Raw genomic sequence first — 25,958 nt, 5'->3', positions numbered from 1 at the left:
GCATCTAATGCAAACAAAATTTCGTTGTAGGAAAGAGTTGCTATGTCGCGTCGGGGGAATAATTTGACTATCACACAGTAGGTTTGCACTCCGACGGATGACAAAAGAAAAGGCTGCCGCTCGTTACCTTGAATTCTGTAGGCGATAAAATTCTGACAGTACATCTGTAGATTGTGGCTAAGCCATTACACAATGAAATCAAGGCAGTATAGATAAGAACACCGTTTTTACTCTCGTTGCCAATGTAGTGCTGGCAGAAGAGCCAACACCATGTTACTTGAGGAGACCGAAATGCACGCGTTCTAGCTCACGCAGGCTGGCGTGAGGTCTGGAACATGACAAGGAATTAGAATTCTGAAAGTGGACGAAATTAGTTTGATACTTAACTTTAATCCATTAATGATGAACGTCGTTCTTCAAGGTAAATGATTCACAATATCAATATCAATAGTAGCTGAATATGGCGGCTTGCTAGGTCGTAGCAAATGATGTAGCTGAAGGCTATGCTTAACTGTCGTCTCGGCAAATGAGAGCGTATGTAGACAGTGAACCATCGCTAGTAAAGTCGGCTGTACAACTGGGGCGAGTGCTAGGGAGTCTCTCTAGACCTGCCGTGTGGCGGCGCTCGGTCTGCAGTCACTGATAGTGGCGACACGCGGGTCCGACTTATACTAACGGACCGCGGCCGATTTAAAGGCTACCACCTAGCAAGTGTGGTGTCTGACGGTAACACCACAGTTGTTGAATTGCTAACGTCCCCATCTGTTCACTCAGGGATCGAGACGTGGCTGCACGATCAGTTACAGCCATGCGGATAAAATGCCTGTCATCTCGACTGCTAGTGATACGAGGCCGTCTGGATCCAGCACGGCGTTCCGTATTACCATCCTGAACCAACCGACTCCATATTCTGCTAACAGTTATTGGATCTCGACCAACGCGAGCAGCAATGTCGCGATACGATAAACCGCAATCGCGGTAGGCTACAATGCGACCTTTATCAAAGTCGGAAACGCGATGGTACGCATTTCTCCTCCTTAGACGAGGCATCACAACAACGTTTGACCAGGCAACGCCGGTCAACTGCTGTTTGTGTATGAGAAAACGGTTGGAAACTTTCCTCATGTCAGCACGTTGTAGGTGTCGCCACCGGCGCCAACCTTGTGTGAATGCTCTGAAAAGCTAATCGTTTGCATATCACAGCATCTTCTTCCTGTCGGTTAAGTTTCGCGTCTGCAGCACGTCATCTTCGTGGTGTAGCAATTTTAGTGGCCAATAGTGCATCTTTTTTAAAGCCACCTGAGATTTACGTAAGAGTTCAATTGTATCCCGTCTGCAAGCCGCTTTGAACGAACATCCAGCGGCTCCGAGATGGCTCCGGCGCCGAAGAAATATTAACGGCCACAATCAGTGAAGAGCGGAGCGCGGCCCACTTCGCCAGAGCCGCTTTCCTGTGTGGTCTCAATTCTCGTCGAGCGGCCAACAAGACAACATCTGATTGACAGCCTGAGCCGCGTGGGTACAGTTCGCTACGTGTACCGACCCGCCGACAACGGGCCATCCATCAACGGACTTTCCAGCCGGCTTATTGTTTTGAGGCGTGGTCTGATCTGTTGACCTTCCAACTGTACGCAACCCGCTGCGTGCCAAAATGTACTTGGCTACGGGCTTTTTCTGAACTTCGCTGTGGCCAAGTTGAAACATGATTATGTTTGGTAGAAACACTTCTTGTTCATTACTAATTTTTGGTGAGATATTCTGTCTTAGCTTGCGCGGCCGTTGCTGTCGGCTCTTTCAAGAAAGATTGTAATTACTGGTTACTGTTGTTATGGCAATTTTTTTCTTATTGTTTATTTTGTGGGCCGGCCGGGCTGGCCGAGCGGTTCTAGGCACTGCAGTCTGGAACCGCGCGACCACTACGGTCGCAGGTTCGAATCCTGCCTCGGGCATGGATGTGTGTGACGTCCTTAGGTTAGTTAGGTTTAAGTAGTTCTAAGTTCTAGGGGACTGATGACCTCAGAAGTTAAGTCCCATAGAGCTCTGAGCAATTAGAACCATTTTTTTGTATTTTGTGGACCCCCATTCAAACCAAAAAGTTCCTTTACACCTCTGGTGTATATATTTTGGAGTTATTGTTGTATAACTGCCAGCCTGAATGTGAATTCTCAGTGGACAATGTTATGTGTTTTAATACTGATGGTGTTTTAAAAAGAATGTATGTAGCTGATTTTATAAGCCTACGATCTCAAGGCTATTTCCTTTAATTCTAGTCTTGCAAACTGATTATTGCGAGAGTTTAAATTTTTCTAAGTTTTTAACCACCTGTATAAGTGGTGCTATCTTGTGCTTTTTAAAAATAGTACTTTGATGTTATTATACAGGGTGGCGCAGGGAAACGGGAAATTTCGAAATAACGTCATTTCCATGAATAAATTCATAAAACTAGTAATTTATTAACGAAAGTGAATGTATTCAGTATGCCATTATTCAGTATGTCTTTACAGTCAAAATGTCCAAAAGTGTCTCTTTACTTTTTAAAGATGACATCGGAAAGATGTACTCCCGTTCGGCGTTCATACTCTAACAGCCTGTTACGAAAACCGGAATGCGCGGTGTAGCAAATCTTGGGGTATGGCAGTGATTTCGTTTTCAATGTTCTCCTTCAGTTCATGGATTGTTGCAGGACGTGTACGGTGCACCTTGCCTTTAAGATATCCCCACAGGAAGAAGTCGCATACACTAAGATCAGGGGATCTCGCAGGCCATGCAATGTCACCGTTACGTGAAATAATGCGTCTTCCAAACAATTGACGAACTGCTGCCATCGATTGTCGAGCAGTGTGTGACATGGCTCCGTCCTGCTGAAACCACATGTTTTCGACCTTAAGATTAAGCTCGTACAGTCTCGGTGTAAAGAATGTTTGAAGCATTTCATCATATCGAGCGGATGTTACTGTCACTGCACTACCATCCTCACGTTCAAAAAAATTAGTGCCGATAACATCATGACATGATACAGCACACCATATTGTGACCTTGGCGCTATGTAGTGGTCGCTGGTGAAACTCACAAGGATTGTCCTGTGCCCAATAACGAAAATTCTGTTTGTTCATGAATCCGTTCAGGTGGAAATGGGCTTCATCTGATATCCATTAGTTACCAAGGAAATTCGCGTCCTCGTTGATTTTAGCCAATATCTGGCTACTAAACTCCATACGTGACGCTGGGCCTCGTTCATGTAAGTGTTGCACAATCTGCAACTTATAGGGATGGAAGTCCAATTCATGCAGTATTCTTTGTAAGCTTCGTCGCTTAATCCCTAGCGAAGATGCATGCTGTCGAACGGAGCGGCAAGGACTTGTCTCGATTGCAGCTCTAGCAGCTGCAATGTTCTCTGGGGTACGTACCGTTGGAATGTCACCTGGAGGTTTCTTTTTCAAGGCAGATCCTGTTTCTTCAAAATTACGCACCCACGTTGCAATCGCATGTGCAGATGGGACACGTCCATGACGTCCAAGCTGGTAATGCTGTCGAAATGTTCTCTGCGCGGCAGTCGCACTATCACCATTTTTGTAAAACGCTCTCACAGCTACTGCACGTTCCGCACCAGTCCAATTCTCCATGATTACTAAATGGCAATGCGTTCACATCAATTGTGCAAAGTTTCGAACATCTGCCGGCGCTACAGTGCTGCCAACTGTAACGTTCAAAATTTCTCGTTCCCCTGCGCCACCCCGTACATCGCGGTAATAGAATTGTTAGGCTAAACAATGGTTCCTCGCTTGTTTGTTTTTTCTTCTAAATGCATATTGAGCTGATAATAATTTTCATTACCGTCAATTTTACTTTTTTCATCATTTGACATTGCTTTTCTTCAGCACAACAAAAGCTACATATTCTCTCTGTACTTATATTGTACACATCTAACATTTCTTTTTCATCTCCTGTTAAGTAAAATATTTATACTGTGTTGTCAGAAACAGTCTGAAAAACTAGTAAGGGCGTTGCGAGGTAAGTTCTGCTGAGAGAAAAATTGTTAACGAAAAAATTCGACAAGTTGCGATGTTTCCGATTTAATTAGCCTTGAAATTAGCCAATAAGGTTGATGCGCGCGCATATTCAAGCACTTGTTCGAGATAAAATGTGGTAATACACAGGAATCTGTGGGTTCGTGATTCAGCACTTGTTCAAACGCTCATTACCAGTTAAATTGTGCCTTTTTGAGAAGAGATGAATTTAAGTTATGTGACCAAAAGCTTTGTTAGTTCCGTTTGAGGAGACCAAACTTAAAACGCATTTGGCGACACTGTCTCTGGCAGACTGGTTGAACCTACGATCGCAACGACCTGATTGGTTAACTTTAATCTAATTATATCGGAAACGGCGTAACGTACCGAATTTTTTGTTAGCAATTGTTTGTGAGCACAACCTATCCTGGGACACCGTTACAAGCTTTTCAGACTGTTTCTGACCACCCTGTATATCCATTATATTATGTATTAGAACTGACAGTTCCAGCTCCACTTGAAAACTAACAAACGTAAAGGATGACCTAGTCGGGGTCTTAATAAAGTTCCTACTAGCAGCTGGAGCGGTTTTTCATTAATTGAACGTACAGTTATGGACTCAGCATCCTGTGAACATGCACAAGCTACGTCGTTTATATGAACTTCAGACAAAAACTTTGTTGCTCCAGCAAGCACGACAGTAACAACGCGTATCACCGCCTCTAGCTTTGATAATGATTCGGGTTGCAATTACAGCCATTATATTCAGCTACAAAAAGCTCTTTTTACAGCAGTTCAGAAGGCAGTAGTGGGTAGATGACATAATGTGATGTAATGTACCAATGACAGATGGTTTACTCGGTATATGCATCGTGAGAAAGACCGCATAAATTGTGGTCCTTCTCCGTGACTGGCTGCTATGTTAGGAGCGCCAAAATGATAAACTTCTACTATTAATATTCGAAAAAGTACATACTGAATTCATTAGCATTGCATACAAAAGTATCTGTCAACAGCAGACTATCTTGCCACTATTTCAAAAGTGTCAATTACCAGCAGAATAACAAATAATTGCTAAACAATGAAACGTCCCCTTAGAACAATTGTACAAGACTGTGCTTAAACTGACACACAATATTTTGTTAGCGCAACGCAATCTGACTTTCAAAAATCCCTGCAAAAGAATGGCCCTGAGTAACATTAAACTATACCTTTCAGAAATCACTTACCTCACAAAAATCTTCATTACTCGAACTACTGCAGTACAGCGAGCGCCACTACTGCCAGCTAAATAAAAGATTCAAACTACGGAAGGCACTAACTACTGATAGGGATAGTTAGCAAATGAAAGATTTTAATAGAGAACAAACAATGTATTTACCTTAATAGTCATAATACATATAGCAGTTCATGACAAATTACAAAACTCCGCCATCTCTCTCCCCACATCCACCACTGCTGGCGGCTCACCTCCAACTGCGCAACGCTACGCGCTGTTCACATCCAGCTGCCCAACACTACAATGGCAGACAACAATGCAAACTACCCACAGACTGCGCACAGCCCAGCCAGTGATTTTTCATACAGAGCACTACGTAACGTTGCCAATAAGAAAACATAAACAGCCTACTTACATAGCCCCCATGCTCCCCACAAAAAAGTTTACAAATTGTTTTGGGCACTGGCCAATACAGATTTGAAAAAAATTTTTCATAATTACAGTAAGAAAGATATCAAATGCACACACTTATTAATACAATGTTGGTCAAAAGCTAAAATTTTCTCACAGTCCAGTCCCTTGCTGAATTATTAACACACGTGCAAACACTAACAGTCCCTACTTCTCACATATTGTCCATATACTATGACCAACAGAAACGTGTGCAGTGAAATGTAACTCACAAGGTACTTAATTTGATGAGCTGGTGTCAATTACAATTTTATAACATGAGAATACAATTACAAAGGTACAAAATACATCATTAAAGAACATAACAATACAGATAACTTTTGTAGTAAAACAGGCTTTACAAAAGAATAGAAATAAATAGATAAGATTCCAGGTTCGAATCCTGGCAGGGTCGCCATATGAAACGTCCCCTTAGAACAATTGTACAAGACTGTGCTTAAACTGACACACAATATTTTGTTAGCACAACGCAATCTGACTTTCAAAAATCCCTGCAAAAGAATGGCCCTGAGTAACATTAAATTATACCTTTCAGAAATCACTTACCTCACAAAAATCTTCATTACTCGAACTACTGCAGTACAGCGAGCGCCACTACTGCCAGCTAAATAAAAGATTCAAACTACAGAAGGCACTAACTACTGATAGGGATAATTAGCAAATGAAAGATTTTAATAGAGAACAAACAATGTATTTACCTTAATAGTCATAATATATATAGCAATTCATGACAAATTACAAAACTCCGCCATCTCTCTCCCCACATCCACCACTGCTGGCGGCTCACCTCCAACTGCGCAACGCTACGCGCTGTTCACATCCAGCTGCCCAACACTACAATGGCAGACAACAATGCAAACTACCCACAGACTGCGCACAGCCCAGCCAGTGATTTTTCATACAGAGCGCTACGTAACGTTGCCAATAAGAAAACATAAACAGCCTACTTACAACAAAAAGGCAGACGAGGAATTGCGGAGAGCTTCGGATGGCGCCCACCTTGGATGACGGGCGAGGTGGTCCGGCTATGAGACCATATGTCGATCGACAGTCTCGGAGAACAGACATGCGGTCGGTATGGCTTAAGAGCTTCGTTACCAGTCTCTGGGTAGTTGGACATGTGTGTGTGTATTGTGTATTGAACTGAGCACCTAGAAACGATGGAGAGGCTTCGTCCCGCCCTAGCCCTCAGTGGTTCACAAACCCACAACAGGCCACAGCAGTCCACCCACCCCACCGCCACCCCACACCGAACCCAGGGTTATTGTGCAGTTCAGCCCCCAGTGGACTCCACTGGGAACGTCTCATACCAGACGAGTGTAACCCCAAATGTTTGCGTGGTAGAGTAATTATGATGTACGCGTACAGGGAGACAGTGTTTGTGCAGCAATCGCCGACATAATGTAACTGAGGCGGAATTAGGGGAACCAACCCGCATTCACCAAAGCAGATGGAAAACCGTCTTAAAAACTATCCATACGCTGGCTGGCACACCGGACCTCGACACTAATACACCGGGCGGATTCGTGCCAGGCTAGCTTGTTGAACATGTAACTGAACTTGTTTGATAGTAATTATACAAACACACAGTTCACTGTTTTTTCTGTGAAAGTGTGAAAAATGGAAATTATTTGTGGTTCATAAAGTGGACTACAATTGTGCAGTTTATCGTATTCTGCCAATAAAAAGCGAGTTTAAACAAACCAGTTCAAAATTTAATTATTTATACAACAGTTGTTCCTCGCTAATAGTTTATTACAGCCTCAAGATAACGTATTCACGACCTATGTGCTGCTTGCTGCGCAGGAGACAACAGCTATAGAAAACTGCAGATTGGTGAACATTATTCCGAACTATGCTTTTCACTCACGCCGTTAGAAGCAACTAGGCACCTCAAGTGTACTGCAGTCTTAGTACAAATGAGATCAGTGATCTGTGGTAACCCAGAGGAGGTATGAAGGAAGGAAATTTTCGATGGAAGTGATTTATCATACATATGTAAATCCTTCTCGCCCCAAATCTCTCTTTCTCTCACTTGCCGTAAGGTCAGCGAGAAAGAAGAAGGCAAGATTCTTCAGGTATTCTATATCTAGCTGAATCACTCACTGGTGATCAGATCCCACAGAGGCATCAAATTGCGTAAATGTTGACTGTTACGCTACATCCGTTGTTCCAAATAATCGCATACATTTTCTGTACGATTGACATGGAGTGATTTGGCGGACCAGTCTATGTGTAAGAGGTTGCCTCAGTGTCCGTCAGTCCAGGAACATATGAGAGCAGTCCTCAGAAAACGGCTGTTGTCGTCTCGGAAGAAAGGAGCGGCCACAGCATACTCATAGTGGACATTTAGAAAAAAGGTTAACAGTTAGTCATCCAAAGCAATGAACTAAAATTCCTGATTCACGTTTAACACCTATGTGTGTGTCCAAGTTATAGTACCAGAAACACCCGAAAACATCTCAGAACCGCGTGTGACCTTAATTACACCGTCCCCACCCTGTGGGTAAGACACCTCATTGGGCCGTTGGCGAACGAAACAACTTGCAATATTTTCGAAGACGCAAAACACAATGTCATACCACACTATACGCCCCCTGTCAACTTACTGAGCAGTTGTTTTGCTTGGCCCGTTTAAGACGTCCAGATTTGAATACCACAGTGAGCAACGATCTTTGGTGAGGTACTAGACTTCAAATGTCCATCGTATGAAGTTCCCTTCGCAATGTTTGCTCGGAATCTGGGTAAGATGGACCTTCATTGACTGACAGTAGCAGTCCCTACCAGATTTGAATCGTGTGACAAGGTGTAACACTTATCTCCAGTACCTGTCTATTAATTTCTTTTTGCAGCTACTGTTCTTACACCTTATGTCATATGGTATTCCATTCCTTGTACACATGTTGGACAGTATGATTTCATATACAAACGAATTGGGATACTTCATTTATCAAATTAAACTGTATGGTTCCTGGGACCTTTCCAAGCCTCAAACATCTATGATGTACAGGGTTATTACAAATGATTGAAACGATTTCACAGCTCTACAATAACTTTATTATTTGAGATATTTTCACAATGCTTTGCACACACACACAATAACTCAAAAAGTTTTTTTTAGGCATTCACAAATGTTCGATATGTGCCCCTTTAGTGGTTCGGCAGACATCAAGCCGATAATCAAGTTTCTCCCACACTCGGCGCAGCATGTCCCCATCAATGAGTTCGAAAGCATCGTTGATGCGAGCTCGCAGTTCTGGCACGTTTCTTGGTAGAGGAGGTTTAAACACTGAATCTTTCATATAACCCCACAGAAAGAAATCGCATGGGGTTAAGTCGGGAGAGCGTGGAGGCCATGACATGAATTGCTGATCATGATCTCCACCACGACCGATCCATCGGTTTTCCAATCTGCTGTTTAAGAAATGCCGAACATCATGATGGAAGTGCGGTGGAGCACCATCCTATGGTACGTTTAGCTCCCTGCTTGCTTTATTCGTCGACTTCCGCGGGCTACGCGTGAAACTTGCCCGCACGCGTTCAACCGTTTCTTCGCTCATTGCAGGCCGACCCGCTGATTTCCCCTTACAGAGGCATCCAGAAGCCTTAAACTGCGCATACCATCGCCGAATGGTGTTAGCAGTTGGTGGATCTTTGTTGAACTTCGTCCTGAAGTGTCGTTGCACTGTTATGACTGACTGATGTGAGTGCATTTCAAGCACGACATACGCTTTCTCGGCTCCTGTCGCCATTTTGTCTCACTGCGCTCTCGAGCGCTCTGGCGGCAGAAACCTGAAGTGCGGCTTCAGCCTAACAAAACTTTATGAGTTCTTCTACGTATCTGTAGTGTGTCGTGACCATATGTCAATGAATGGAGCTACAGTGAATTTATGAAATCGTTTCAATCATTTATAATAGCCCTGTATATATTCAGACCGAAGCGATGAAGTAAAATTTGTGCCAAGGCCAGGATACGAACATGAGTCTCCTTCTCACTAGGCATATGCGCTAACTAGTGCGCCACCCTGGCACAGTGGCTTTGCACAATTGCACAGACTACCCTAGCACGCCTCCGTCCTCAATCCAAATTCCCATTCACCCATCAGCTCACTTGATCTTTCCCCTAAACTCGAAATACCGAAAAGGCTGTCCAACTGTACAGGGATAGCATCTCAGCATTGAACGAATTGGGGCAGCCTGCCTGAAGCCCAGGCATAGGTGCATTAATCAAATGAAACTACATGGTTGCTGAGAACTTCTCAACCCTCAAACATCTATACTGTTTATCTACAGACTGAAGCGATGAATGAGCATTTTCACCAAAGCTTGGGTTCGAAACCGGGTCTCCTGTTCCCTAGGCAGATGCGCTAACCACTACGCCACCCTGGCACAGTGGTCTTGCACAATTGCACAGACTACCCTAGCACGCCTCGCTGCTCAAATAAACTTCCCATTCATTCATGGTGTAGTCATGGTTACATATAAACACAATGTCTCCTTTATGTCACTCTGCCAAGTCTCCACGTCGACGTACGTTACGGCTCTGAACGTACACCCCAGTTCACTGTCGTGACTTACATCAGCAGTGGAAAGTCATATGATCGGTTGGTATTTGTTCTACACTATCTATAGCGCTCCTAAATTACAAATGTTTTTTTTTAAGGTTGACGACTAATGCTTTGTCCAGTAAACTTTGAGCTGTGTCGACCCTCATCGAGGTTGCGTGCAGTTGCGCTCATTGGCTGTTACCCATCAACGGCGTCTCGCATGGGCCCAAGAGGGCACGCACGGCATTTCCGATCCTTTTACAGCCGATCCGGACTCTTGTGGAGGATTCTCTGTATGACGGTCAAGAAGGAACGTTCCAGTTGGCAACAAGAGTGCTAACTCATCTACATCTACACCTACATCTATACTTCGCAAGCGTCCTTAAGATGTGTTGCGGAGGGTATTTTGTGTACCAGTGTAACTTCCCCATTTTGCCATACCAGTCACATATGGCTCGCGAGAACAACGATTACTGGTATTTTATGTAGTCCTTCCACTTCACATCGCTCCATACGCAAACTCTTAGGTATTTTATGGAAGCAAGTACTTCCAGTGATTGTTCTGAAATTTTGAAATCATGCAATAAAGGGTCTGTCTGTCAGGTGATGCAGAGGGTATTAGATTAGGAAATGAGACACTTAAAGTAGTAAAGGAGTTTTGCTATTTAGGGAGTAAAATAACTGATGATGGTCGAAGTAGAGAGGATATAAAATGTAGACTGGCAATGGCAAGGAAATCGTTTCTGAAGAAGAGAAATTTGTTAACATCGAGTATAGATTTAAGTGTCAGGAAGTCGTTTCTGAAAGAACCTGTATGGAGTGTAGCCATGTATGGAAGTGAAACATGGACGATAAATAGTTTGGACAAGAAGAGAATAGAAGCTTTCGAAATGTGGTGCTACAGAAGAATGCTGTACGTTAGATGGGTAGATCACATAACTAATGAGGAGGTATTGAATAGAATTATAGAACTGGGAAGAAGAGGAGTTTGTGGCACAACTTGACTAGAATAAGGGATCGGTTGGTAGGACTTGTTCTGAGGCATCAAGGGATCACCAATTTAGTATTGGAGAGCAGTGTGGAGGGTAAAAATCGTAGAGGGAGACCAAGAGATGAATACACCAAGCAGACTCAGAAGGACGTAGGTTGCAGTAGGTACTGGGAGATGAAGAAGCTTGCGCAGGATAGAGTAGCATGAAGAGCTGCATCAAACCAGTCTCAGGACTGAAGACCACAACAACAACAACTGTATATATTTTCGCAGTATATTATATTTGTTTATGTTGAGGGTTTATTGCCACTCCCTACACCAAGTGTCGATCCTCTGCATTTTGCTACAGTTTCCTAGCATCACGACCTCTCTGTATACAACGGTATCATTCCAGAAAAACCTCATGGACCTTCCAACTTTACATTTACTATGAAAACTAAAGGTGCTATAATACTCCCCTGAGGAACAACCGATGTTATGTTTATGTCGGAAGACTTCTCTCCGTTCAGCATGACGTGTTATTTTACATTTGCTAAAAACTCTTCAATCTAGTCACGCAGTTGACCTGATATTCCATAAACTCGTATTTTGTTCCATTTAGAGCGGAAAAGTTGGGTGGGTTCCTCGAGAGCAGCACGTGCCCGACTGTATGACGTCGGCCTTGGGGCCTATGCGACGTGCGGACAGGAGCTGAAGAGGCCAGCCGTATATCGGGTGGAGGGATCGTCAGGTCCTAAAGCACGGCCACAGGAAGATTGGCGAACCAGGTGCCACTTGGGACAGCCCCCATTCAATCAAAAAGAACTAAAGTTTGTGAGCACATTTCAGAACATTGTCTGTTGCCGTACATTTGGGCCACGGAGCCGACTTTAGCATATAGTCCAGTCTGTTATAACCGTAGTTCAATGCAAGCATACAGATGTGCATGCATTGTGTTGTACAGATGCCGGATGCCAGTATATGGGATGGAGTTTGAAGTGTTGGCAGAAGAGCCAACACTGTGTTGCTAGAGGTGGCCGAAATGCATGCGTTTAAATACACGCAGACTGGCGTGAGGTCTGGAACAGTTAAGGGAATTAATAGTAGCAAATAAAGTACGTAGTTGATGTAATACTTAACTTTAATCCATAATTGTAGAACATCGCTCTTGTTTAGACACGCTTCAAGATAAATATCAAATGCTATGGCGCCTTGCTAGATCGTAGCAAATGACGTAGCTGAAGGCTATCTAACTATCGTCTCGGCAAATGAGAGCGTATTTGTCAGTGATCCATCTCTGGCTAAGTCGGCTGTACAACTGGGGCGAGTGCTAGTAAGTCTCTCTAGACCTGCCGTCTGGCGGCGCTCGGTCTGCAATCACTGACAGTGGCGACACGCGGGTCCGGCGTATACTAATGGACCGCGGCCGATTTAAAGGCTACCACCTAGCAAGTGTGGTGTCTGGCGGTGACACCACAGAGTTCCATGCCTGTTGCACGTGGTCGGGGAATATCGGAACAATTAATGCTGGATATGGATGGCGCTGGAGTTGTCGTCCAATGATGTCCCATATGAGCTGGATGGGATACAGATCTGGAGATCGAGCAGGTCAAAGCAACATGTTAAAACTCTGTAGAGCATGTAGGGTAACTACAGCGACATGTGGACGAGCGTTATGTAGTTGGAAAACACCACCAGGAATGCTGTTCAACATTGGCAGCACAACAGGTCGAATCACCAGACTGATGTACAAATTTGCAGCCAGGGTGCGTGGGAAACCCCTAGACTGCTCCTGCCATCATACGAAATCGCACACGAAACCATAATTCCAGATGTAGGTTCAGTGCGTCTAGCACGCAGACGGGTTGGTTGTAGGCCCGCAACTGACCTCCTTCTAACCAACACAGAACCATCACTGGCACCGAGGCAGAACCAGCTTTCATCAGAAAACACAACAGACCTCCTTCCTGCCCTCAAATCAGCTCTCCCTTTACACCACTAAACTCGCAAACGGCGGTGGTTTGGGGTCAGTGGAATGCAGGCTACGGGGCCTCATGCTCGGAACTGTCTTTGAAGTAACCAACTTGTAACAGTCCGTTATGTCACTGTGGTGCCAACTGCTGCCCAAACTGCTGGTGCAGGTGCAGTACGATGCGCCACAGCTACACGCCGAACACGATGGTCTTACCTCTCGTGGCCACCTGGTCTTCCTTCGATTGTACATTCTCGTGAAGTATACATGGCTACATTCCTGCCAAGTATACTTGAAATATGGCAGAAGGAACATCCAACTTCACGTATTCCTATTACACGACGTCTATCAAACTCAGTGAGGTATTGATAATGGCGTCTTTGTCAACTCAAAGGCATTCTTGACTAAGATCAACTTAACACATCCAGTCTCACAGGCAACTAACGCTCACGACCGTTAAAGAGTGTATTTAAAGCAAACATGAATTGCATTCTCATAGTGGTGCTACTAGCGCCATTCTTATGGGACTGGCGCGAAATCTGTATAAACTGAAACCTCCCCTTAGAAAAATTTATGAATTATTGTCCTGATAAACCCCTTACGTTATTTGATTTTCAAACAGCTGAGCAAAACTGAACGTACTCAGACATTTCTCTCTTTACTTATTCTGATCATCACTAAACTGACACACAATATTTTTAGCGCAGCGCAATTTGACTTTCAATAATCCCTACAAAAGAATGGCCCTGACTAAAAATAACCTATACCTTTCATGAATCACTTACCTCACAAAAATCTTCGTTACTCGAACTACTGCAATACAGCGAGCGCCAATACTGCCAGCTAAATAAAAGATTCTAACTACTGAAGTCACTAACTACTGATAGGCATAGTTAGCAAATGAGAGATTTTTATAGAGAACAAACAATGTATTTGCCGGCCGAAGTGGCCGCGCGGTTCTGGTGCTGCAGTCTGGAACCGCGAGACCGCTACGGTCGCAGGTTCGAATCCTGCCTCGGGCATGGATGTATGTGATGTTCTTAGGTTACATAGGTTTAATTAGTTCTAAGTTCTAGGGGACTAATGACCTCAGCAGTTGAGTCCCATAGTGCTCAGAGCCATTTGAGCCAAACAATGTATTTACCTTAATAGTGTTCAAAAGTCATCATATATATATCAGTTCATGATATACAGTATCACAAATTTACTCTTTCTGACGGACACACGTCCAGATCATCCGCTCTCAAAACTCTGCCATCTCTCTCCCCACATTCACCACTGCTGGCGGCTCACCTCAAACTGCGCAACGCTACGCGCTGTTCACATCCAACAGCCCAACACTACAATAGTAAATATTCTAACAATGCAAACCAACCACAGACTGCACACAGCACAGTCAGTGATTTTCATACAGAGCGCTACGTGGCGTTACCAACATAAAAACCTAAACAGCCTACTTACAAAACGTCATCTTTCAGATGTAGAAACACGCTACCGACTTTCATTTATGTCGAACAACTCCTTATAATGGTCAGTCGGCCGCTGTTTATAACCGCTCTTTTAAATGAGAACAATATTATCAGGTTTGTTCTCATATAGGGGAGAGCTGATCGATAATATCGGAACTAATTAACGGCACTGAAGAAGTTTTAATTAAAATTATGGATATATAATCTCTAATCAGAATAACGCCAGCACAAAAGTAGCGCCTCATGAAAAACAAAGAGGGTTCAACGCGGGTACTTTTGTTTCTAAATTCTACCTTATAAACCATGAGAGGGTATAGTTAGTTCTCTTGTCTTGTTTTCTACGTTATGAATAAGCCTACGCAGCTGCGGCGTGCGATATAACTGCCGTTTCCGTGTGATATGCTACGGAAGGGATCAGAGCACTTTTGTTAAACTGCAAGAAAAGTCACTGTAGTTAATTTATACGGGACAGACTTTTGCCGTAAGGTCGCGGACTAAGAATATTTGAGAAATTTTGTGCGCGAGAGGAAGTAGCGCTCAGTATTAAACTCTAGTGCATGCTGAATAATCGATAAGAGGACTATACGAAGGGACGTTAAATCGAATATAAGAACGGAATTGGACACATAGCTTTGTGAAGGTAAAAGCGTACGAAGTTTGAATGACTGTATCGAAGTATAGTAATGGACCATAGATCTTGTGATAATCACTTCGAATAACAGTGCTATAAAGTTCACAGACATTTTAGTTGCAACAAATTGCTGAGAGAAATTGTAGGATCAACCCTCATTTTCTCTATATACAAAACGCAATCATTCATGATCATTTAATTATTATTAAATGTTGTTAATAAAAAGCTAAAGTGATTTCTACAATAGCGTGTGTATCAGTCAACGATAATCATAGGCAAGCGGCAAACTGTGTCTCTGGATTACGGAAGGTTCGATTATGAAATATTACGAAGTGTAAATTGTGACTTAAAAGCGATTTAACATTTCATTTCCAATCAGATAGAAATAATACAAAATCAGGAATAGTGCGGATAAGTGGTAACGTCGGAAAAAGGAAGTTGAAAAAACAACTAACATCCAAAGACTTTATTAACTATTTTGTCTTCGTTAACGCAGCAACAAATGAAGGGTGATCGACTGTGCAAAAAGTCAACTTTAATTCTTATTATGAAAACCCGGAATTCAGTTGCCGTTACAGTGACGATGTATGTGGCTGCTCCATCTGATATAACGAAAAGTCGGGCATATACGGTAGATGACATCATCAATATCTTACGTCAGAGAAGTACACGACAGCAGATCGACGGAGGGCGGCTACAAGTTCCCAGTCATGAAGAACTTTTTAAAGGGCATCATATCCTCCATCGACTGTAGAAATTATTTGTTTCACATTGTAATTTCAACCTTTGGCTCATTCTAAAATAGTACTGTCAGACTTTGAAGGCCTATTTTTGAAGATGACATGTATACGTGTCTGAGAATTTTAAAGTTTGACATATGCTGAAGCAAAACCTTTTGCAGTGCCACTTGAAAATGGCCCAAAGGCCGAAACTTCAATTGTGGAACAAATAATTTCTACGGTCAACGGTGAATGTTGTGTCTTTTAAGAAACAGAAACTGTTGTTGAATCATATCGTCGGGGTCAACCTGCAACAAGCCGAATGATAGCCAAGTGCGACAGATTCTGGTACAAAGTCAGTGACAAGACTGATAGCAGACTGTGAATCAGGATGGACAGTAATTGGGATAGCCAAAACATCCGTTGTCCATATTTGCCCCGCACACATTGACTGACGAGAAGGAGTCAACACACAAAACAAATAGATGGAGATTTCTCTGAGGCATGTGAGCGAGGTTCATTCTGTCTTCATTCAAACGACAGGTGATAAGGCTAGGTGATACATGATCGGTGCTGACTTGGGCCATACTGCAGACGAATCTATATCCAGCTTAGATTCATATCCACAGACGTCTGACATCGATGTTTCTAGTTATCCCCATATGATACTCACTGACAGTTTACAGCAGCTTTGTAAAAGAAGCGAAATTAATGTTCTCGCTGACTGAAATTACATAGAAGTCTAGTAAAAGAAACAGTTTCTGTAGCTTCTGATTTTCTATATGGGTGCCACATCTTTCGAGGTACTTTCGGTTTTTTTTATTTTTTACTATTTTTTTAATACTCGCTGGTGTGCGACGGAAATCAGAGATCAACACTTGAAGTTCCCTCTTTTTGAGTCTTCAAAGAAACCCTGTGCTTCCAGTTACGGTAGGCATGTTAACTGAAATCGAGAGTGAGAAGCTATTTAATCGAAGGTAGTGGAAATTAGTAAAACACTGGTCGCTAGCTACTTGTGTTTACTGCAGGACATTTCCGGTAGGATCTGCTGAAACTGCAGAATCATTTGTGAGTTGCCTCCGTTTTTTACGTCATGCAGTCTCTTGCACGTCTCTTGTGAGAGCAGCCATACGGCGTACTCGACACAAACAAAGATGAGGGCTGTCGTGGCTGAGACCGACTACACAGAAACACAGCTGAGTCACTGCTCACAGTGGGCTATTGGCGGTTTCCTCACAGAAAACCGAGCCCTGGCTTGGCTTCAGGGATCCTACAGTTGGAATGTTTACCGTGGCAGATGTTTTCCAGAAAGGCGAACAAGCTTTTCGAGAAGTTAGCAGCATACTTAAGACGATGTTTGTCCTGTGTATTTGTCTTGCTTTACACATCTGAGTGTCCTGCTTCGTGCCCGATGTCGCTAGTGGGTCGTTATGCAGTGTAGAGTGGAACTCCAACCGAAGCACTCTGTTCGAATTCTGGAAGTGGGAGGGGGTTGGTGGCCGGGCAAATGAAACAAAAGCACTATTAGATTTCGGCCAATTAGGTAAGATTGGTTGTTAGCGTACTGATTTTGCCAAGTCGATTGTTCAGGAAACTGTAGGATTATCTTCCATTTCTCTCTTTACTTCCTTGTGGTTCGACGCAAGACGTCGTGCATGGTAACTCTGATATCTGATAACTTACAGAGACAAGGGAGCTGTAGAGTTTATCCCAGACCTATTGGATCCGAACCGTATAGGTAGTAGAGGATCATAAATGGCATACTATGAGATAAAGAACAGCAGGCTTTGCAGTAGAGCAGCCACAGTCTGGATATGTCATTTTGAAGATAAGGCCGCTTCAACGGTAAGTTCTTTATTTATAATCAATACGATTTCGCACCTTTTTAGCTTCATCATCAGGTGCAATAAAATCAAGTCATGTTCCGATCGAGAAAAGAGAATGGGATGAGCCAGTGTTCATAACAAGTAAAATTTCGCTAATGGACAGACGTCAAACGTAAAACACCATTAAATGACACAGAACGCTCCCGATATACCGCAAGTAACAGTATCTGGTGAAGTAACGCGCCAATCTTTTGGTATATGGGGACCCGTTAGCTCATCATTTAATGTTACTCATGGTGCCACAGGGGCGTATCACGGGAGCATTCTATGTTATTTTATGCCACTTTATATTTGATGTCCACTGCTTAGCGAAAACTTGCGATCATGAAGGTTCGACCATCCCATTCTCTTTTCTCGATCGGAACATGATTCGACTTTATTGCGCCCGATGATGCAGCTAAAATGCTGCGAAACGGGTCGTGCTTATAAACAAAGGACTTACAGCTGTAGTGGTCTTAATTTCAAAATGAGATAACGACAACTCAACAATGAGAAGTTATGGCTCTGAGCACTATGGGACTTATCATCTGCGGTCATCAGTCCCCTAGAACTTAGAACTACTTAAAACTAACTAACCTAAGGACATCACACACATCCATGCCCGAGGCAGGATTCGAACCTGCGACCGTAGCAGCCGCGCGGTTCCGGACTGCGCGCCTAGAACCGCTAGACCACCGCGGCCGGGAATGAGAAGTTATATTCATAAGAGTTGCTCATGTGATAACCACCGACTTCAACGCATGCATTCCATTGGAAAATAAATTTTTAAGTCTCTCAAAATCCATGTTGTCTGCTGTACAGCAAGACAGACGGCTAGGACCCCACCATCGAGTTCCTAATAAATTTCCAAAACATGTAAATACAGGCTCGTCACATGCAGGACGCATTACTCTTGATAATAAGGGGAGAAATGTAGAGGCAATAAAATCAAAGAAAAATGTAGGTAACGTGAAACCTGTAAAATTATTCACGGAATATAAACGTAAAAATAGGCTAGTTTATACCTGAAAAATCACTAGACTAAACACAAAATATGTAAAGAACTATGGGTCCTTCAGTCTTTTGTCAGAGGTAGATAAAAATTTTTAATCAAAATTTCCGTAAAGCATAGAAACGTTGGGATCAAAGAAATCTCTTCTTTGAGTCTGTCATCTGTCGCGACAGCTGACAAGATTTGACAGATCTGGATTTCCTGTTTACAGCGGACAGACGACTTAATCAATTGGGTGGCCAGAGCACGCTCCCAGGACCAATTAAAAGTTCAGTGCCACTGTAGTCTATCTCATATTACTTCCGAACATCACAACCGGGAAGCCCGCGTGGATGGTGCGTGGGAACAGCATTGCTGAGAGAACGGGTCTAGTGAAGGGAACGCTCTGTGTCTTGGACCCTGGAACGTTAACAGACATGGAGACACTGAATCAATAATCAGTTAGCTAATACAATGACCGTGGTATTATGCATCTATCGAATTATACTAATAGCTAAACACCAGCGAGAACGGTCAGCGCTGGAGGAGGAGTGTCCGGACTGATTGATTAGTTAAGTGAATGTTCGCAACAACAATCTCAGTTCGACACGAAATTTCAGTTGTCACATTGTAAGTTACTTCTGCTGGCTTTGGAAGTCGTAGAAGCATAATGCATCAAATCCAAATTATAGCCGGCCGGAGTGGCCGAGCGGTTCTAGGCTCTACAGTCTGGAACCGCGCGACCGCTACGGTCGCAGGTTCGAATCCTGCCTCGGGAATGGATGTGTGTGATGTCCTTAGGTTAGTTAGGTTTAAGTAGTTCTATGTTCTGGGGGACTGATGACCTCAGAAGTTAAGTTCCATAGTCCTCAGAGCCAAATTATAAATGGTGCTATAGACAATGTCAAAATTATCTCGTTTCAACTCTGACTCTCGGCAAAATGCGCACTGAGAGACTATAATAAAATAAGAAATGAGGGTAGACCATATTGTTTACTTTTGTTAGAATTACTTTCTCTGCCTTTTCTCTTATAAAAAAATGCTTTTTACATTCTTTTGTGATTTGTTACGGATTCATTTTTGACATGGTAACGAATAAACATGTATTGTTGCAATGTGAACTTGGATCTAACAAAACTAGAGTGAGAGCATCAAATATATTCTTGAAATAATGTAGGCAAGACCAAAAAGGTATCTTAATTCACTTTCCTATTTGTTTCTGCACAGCTGTGTCGTATGTGTTACTCTGCTTAGAAAGTATTAGGACTTCTTGCCAGTATGGACGCCAAACCGTGAGCGGAATTCAATTTTTTTTACTTCTTTCACATGTCTCCTTCTGGCTCTTGGATGATAAATGAAACTAATGTAGCAACAGAGATAGATATAGTCAGGCAAAGCGCCTAATCGATAGCAAAACATGAAAAACTACAAACATCTCGCGAGTTTGCAGCCGAATCATAGAGTCATCTTGATACTATATTTCAGCTGAGGTAGGTGTAATGTGAAAAACCCCATTTACCCTATGTCAGGTGAGGACATTTTAGAAACGAAAATAGTTTGTCCCTTTTTCTAAAAATTCTTTCTACTTCCTAGTATAATTATTTTAAAATACTGTAATGAAACGATAATTGTATATGATACGAATGTAGAACACTTCAATGAACAATTACTGAACTAAAAGGTAAAAGCATGCGAACAAGTTGAAAATTAACTACAATAAGTACAAACTCGTGCATTACGTGTATTTTCTGAATGCTAAATGAAAGTATTGCAACGATGTTATCGCAGTCGACAAAATTTTGCTATAAATAAACCAACGAGCAGGTGGACAATGAAAGAAGTGAAGCCAAAAATACAAGTACGTTGAAATTCATACATGTAATTCAAACCCCTATTAACTAGTAAATTTTATGAACTGTTGTGTACTGACAGTTTTAATCATGATAAGAAAGCGTTGAATTTCATTTAGCAAACCATAGGAGCTACAGCCCAACATAATTTAAGGTATCAGTGGAATTTTACAATTTAAAATAGATAAAATACGGAGTTTTAAAAACTATAAACAAGTATTTCTTCTGGTAAGGAGAAAGGACAGAATGATAAATAAATGTATGAGAGAAAGCACAGGAGATGATTGTATCAAGTGCCTGCTTGGAAGTAGAATAATGAGAATGGAGACAGGTTGTCTGACAGAGGACCGAATAAGAAAACCGTTTGCTACCTTCGTGATAAGAAAGAATCTAGAGGATTAATTTACGGAGGAGGATTAGACGACGTCGAGACCAGTGAATGATAAACGGGTAATGAGTAAATTAATTGGCGTTAATTGTGAACAGTCATTTCTTTAGTGATCATTTTATTGCCTACACGTCATTCGGATGGGTGGGAGGGAATGGGGGAAGGACAAGGTGGCACAGATGATACTGATGGTCTTCAGCTTTACCTAACTTAAGATACGAGTGGAGTCTTACAACATAAAATAGATAAAATACAATTTTAAAAACTATTACAATTATTTCTATTAGTGACAGTTCCATATAAAGTGGAGATGATGATATGACTGGTGCTGTGATGTGGACGACGATGCCCCGTCTGTCTTGTAGATGACAGATGTTGTTATACTAGCTTAGCGCCCTTTGCCTCACTCGCGTTGACTGTATGGCCTGCAGAGATATTTTTTGTTTTTACATTAGCGAATTTTATGTTGTTCACAAATTGCAATAACTTCTAAGCTTTTTACACTAATAAAGACCGTATAAGCACGATCTTTTCCGGATGTAATTCTGACCGAAAAGCAATTCTGGTCGCTGGAGTCCTAAGTGTTTGTTACTCATACCCTCTGCGTTCCTGTGGAGATGTTTCCATAGCAACTTTCATCCCATAACAAATATTTCTTTATATCAAACCGAGAAGTAAAATACAATTTTTTATAAATTTAGCTTTAAATTTTTTTAATTTAACGAAATATTTTCTTAAAAATTTTCATCCCCTGTTGCACTGCCTTAGGGGTTTAAATTCCAAGCCGGCCTTTGTGGCCGATCGGTTCTAGGCGCTTCAGTTGGAACCGCACTGCTACTACGGTCGCAGGTTCAAATCATGCCTCGGGCGTGGATGTGTGTGATGTCCTTAGGTTAGTTAGGTTTAAGTAGTTCTAAGTCTAGGAGACTGATGACCTCATATGTTAAGTCCCATAGAACTCAGAGCCATTTGAACCATTTGAAACACGGTCTTTTTTTAGTTTCTGAAGGAGCGGTCAAACATCAATTGTCATAGATGTAACCTTAAAAAATACTTCAGTTGTTCTTTAATAATTATTTGTTTTCAAAAAAACTTTCACCCACTATTTTACCTGCTTAATGGTTGAATTTACGAAAATGCTGCAACACGTATATTTCGCTTTCTGACTAAGGAAAAAAATATCGGTTTTTGTAGTTCTGGCTTGCCTTAGTAGCGATATACTTTCAAAAATCCTCTCATCCCCTATTTCATCCCCTTAGGAGTGGAATTTCGGACAACCCGTCTTAAATGATTCCTAGAGTATAACATCCACATCCTCTCCAAACTGCAAGTTTATGTTCTTAGCGGTTTGGTCTGGGCAGTGGTCAGTCAGTGAACCAGTCTGACGCTGTTTCACCCCCGTAGGGGTTGAACGTCCAAAACAGTGAAACACATGATTTTTCGTCTCCAACCGAGGAGCTTAACACCAATTTTTAAAGAGTTAGCTTTAAAAACGCTTTCACAATGAAATATTTTCATGAAACGTTTCGCTCCTATTTCAACTCCTCAGGGGTTGAATTTCCAAAAACAGTGATATGCCAGGTACAAATTTTCATAGATTTAACTTCAAAAACGCTTTCATAATAAAATATTTTTCTAAAAAAAAGCTCATCCGCTATTTCATCGCCTTAGAGTTCAATTTCCAAAAACAGTGAAACTAATACTTTTTTTTTTTTTTTTTTTTTTTTTTTTGCAACCGTGAAATCAAATACCAAAGTTGATGGATGCAGCTTTAAAAATACATTAGTAGTTGTTTAATAATGATATATTTTCAATAAAAGCTTTCACCCATTATTTCACCCCCGTAGGGTTAAATTTCCAAAAATGCTGAAACACGTATTTCTTTTCTGAGCGAGGAAAAAAAATACCAATTTTCGCACGTCTAGCTTCAAAATTGCCTTAACACGAAATTAAAAAAAAAATCTTCATCCCCTATTTAACCCCCTTATGGGTCTGTCTATCGTTAGCAGTTAGGGCTGGGCGATTATGAGTCAGTCAGTCATAATATTGCCTTTTAATATATCTAGACTGTTGCGTATGATGATCAGCTCCCGATAAGTGTTCTAGATTTAGTAAGCGGGGCCGAGGGGATGAAAAACAAAATACGTGGGACGCTATGGTTTTTCTAGAGGAAGGGTTGGTGCGTCATGGGATGTGTGTGAGCTGGAGATGGGACCTCGCATAGGGAGTAGCTGGAGAGGGGTTTCGGTAGGGGAAATCTGGGTGGGGTATTGAAGCCTTGTAAGTAACGAGCAGGCAGGAAAGATGGAATTGATGGGTATCGACAGGGCGTTCGGGGTCTGTAAGTGGGACACTGTTTTCAATTTCCTTGGGTAAGAAGTCTATAACTAAGCAGAAACACCTGATACAGTGCGAGCCATCATAACAACAGTATTCACGGTAAACGAATTAGGAGAGCTTTATATCCCCACGGAAAGGTGTAGGAGGTCCATGACTAATGAATTTATTGCTAGCGCACTCGAGCAGATGTAATTTCGATGGATTGCTCACGCGCTGCCTGCGATATGTAAGCTACAAGAGAATCTCAGACCAGAGAGCAGTGTTGTCAGCAGTAGGAACTGTGTGGCAGTAGGAGTAAGTAGTAGCTAGCTGTCTGGTGTATCGAGTTGGCTGGGCCGGTCGTGGGGAGCGATGGTGGTGCCTGAGCGATGTGGTATAAGGTAAAAGCAGTCTCGCGCATATGTACTATTATTATATCAAGTCCTATGTAAATGTTTTTGAAAAAAATCTCTTAATAATAATCTTTCTTATAAAATTAACGTTTGACTATCATTCATCTCAATTTAAAGAATTTACTAATTTCTCCAATCCATGGTCATCCCAATTATTGTAAAGAAAAATCAGTTGTTTCTTTTTATAAATGACAAATCTATCGGCTAGTATTGCACTGGGCTGTGCCAGAAAAGTTTTTTATAGGAGCAGATATATACGCGTTATCCGGCGACTTCATTGAGGTAAGAATTTTCAATTTATTCTGTATGATCATTCAGGGCCATGACGCAGCAGTGCTGACGTCCAAATTTACCAGTTTAGATTCACAGTCAGTCAATTATTGAAAGGTTATATACGACTTGGTTATATATTTGACTTGGACAGGGTTTGTGATTAGTGTAAAGAATGGCAGCTAACTCTAAATATAGATAATGTAAATTAATGCAGATGAATAGGAAAAAGAATCCCGTTATGTTTGAATACTCCATTAGTAGTGTAGCGCTTGACACAGTCACGTCGATTAAATATTTGGGCGTAACATTGCAGAGCGATATGAAGTGGGACAAGCATGTAATGGCAGTTGTGGGGAAGGCGGATAGTGGTCTTCGGTTCATTGGTAGAATTTTGGGAAGATGTGGTTCGTCTGTAAAGGAGACCGCTTATAAAACACTAATACAACCTATTCTTCAGTACTGCTCGAGCGTTTGGGATCCCTATCAGGTCGGATTGAGGGAGGACATAGAAGCAATTCAGTGGCGGGCTGCTAGATTTGTTACTGGTAGGTTTGATCATCACGCGAGTGTTACGGAAATGCTTCAGGAACTCGGGTGGGAGTCTCTAGAGGAAATCAGGCGTTCTTTTCGTGAATCGCTACTGAGGAAATTTAGAGAACCAGCATTTGAGGCTGACTGGAGTACAATTTTACTGCCGCCAACTTACATTTCGCGGAAATACCACACAGATAAGATATGAGAGATTAGGGCTCGTACAGAGGCATATAGGCAGTCATTTTTCCCTCGTTCTGTTTAGGAGTGGAACAGGGAGAGAAGATGCTAGTTGTGTTACGAGGTACCCTCCACCACGCACCGCATGGTGGATACCGGAGTATGTATGTAGATGTAGTAGATGTAGATGAGCCACAATTTTACTGAAAGGCTAGTCACGTTATTATTGCGAGGTTACGGAATGTTATACATATTTTTAACTGTTGCTAGGTTACGCTGAATGTGAATTATTTATAATTATTTTTCAACACTTAGGAGGATACAAAGGTGCACTGAAAATAGCGGCTATGATCCTAAACTCTGGTGTCACTAGCATAACGTGACATTAACACGCCGCGGCAGTAACCTTAACTTTTTACAGCTCACCTTGAAACGCTCCGGGGGCTCGGCGTAGGGCACGCCGCGGTAGGCGTGGTACGCCCTGCCCTCGTACTTGAGCCGCGTGCCGCGCAGCGAGCCCAGCGGCAGCTGCACGGTCGGGTTGTCGACTGCAGAGGAGACAGCCAGCAGCGCCACCAGTGTGACGAACCGCAGCATCGCCACCACCTACGCAAAATGCGGCGACCGCACACTGCCAGCCGGCGACACTCAGTTCGCTGCACTTTTCCGTTAAGTGAATCATCACCATCATCATCATCATTTAAGACTGATTATGCCTTTCAGCGTTCAGTCTGGAGCATAGTCCCCCTTATAAAATTCCTCCATGATCCCCTATTCAGTGCTAACATTGGTGCCTCTTCTGATATTGAACCTATCACTTCAAAATCATTCTTAACCGAATCCAGGTACCTGCTCCTCGGTCTGCCCCGTCTCCTCCTACCCTCTACTGCTGAACCCATGAGTCTCTTGGGTAACCTTGCTTCTCCCATGTGTGTAACATGACCCCACCATCTAAGTCTGTTCGCCCTGACTGCTACATCTATAGAGTTCATTCTCAGTTTTTCTTTGATTTCCTCATTGTGGACACCCTCCTGCCATTGTTCCCATCTACCAGTACCTGCAATCATCCGAGCTACTTTCATATCCGTAACCTCAACCTTATTGATAAGGTAACCTGAATCCACCCAGCTTTCGCTCCCATAC

At 42.5% G+C, this 25,958-nt stretch overlaps 1 protein-coding gene across 1 annotated transcript in view; it reads right to left on the bottom strand.

Annotated features, from left to right (window-relative positions):
- Nucleotides 1-25,412, bottom strand: part of LOC124775909 (juvenile hormone esterase-like) — a 124,309-nt gene extending 98,897 nt beyond the window's left edge. Inside the window, exon 1 of the mRNA XM_047250745.1 lies at nucleotides 25,242-25,412. Coding sequence (XP_047106701.1) covers nucleotides 25,242-25,412 — 171 coding nt within the window. The remainder of the gene's footprint in view (nucleotides 1-25,241) is intronic.
- Between the last annotated feature and the right edge of the window lie 546 nt (nucleotides 25,413-25,958).

Source organism: Schistocerca piceifrons, chromosome 2 (genome assembly GCF_021461385.2).
Source record: "Schistocerca piceifrons isolate TAMUIC-IGC-003096 chromosome 2, iqSchPice1.1, whole genome shotgun sequence".
NCBI lineage: Eukaryota > Metazoa > Arthropoda > Insecta > Orthoptera > Acrididae > Schistocerca > Schistocerca piceifrons.
The sequence above is the reverse complement of the archived record's forward strand: the minus strand, read 5'-3'. Positions and strand labels throughout refer to the sequence as shown.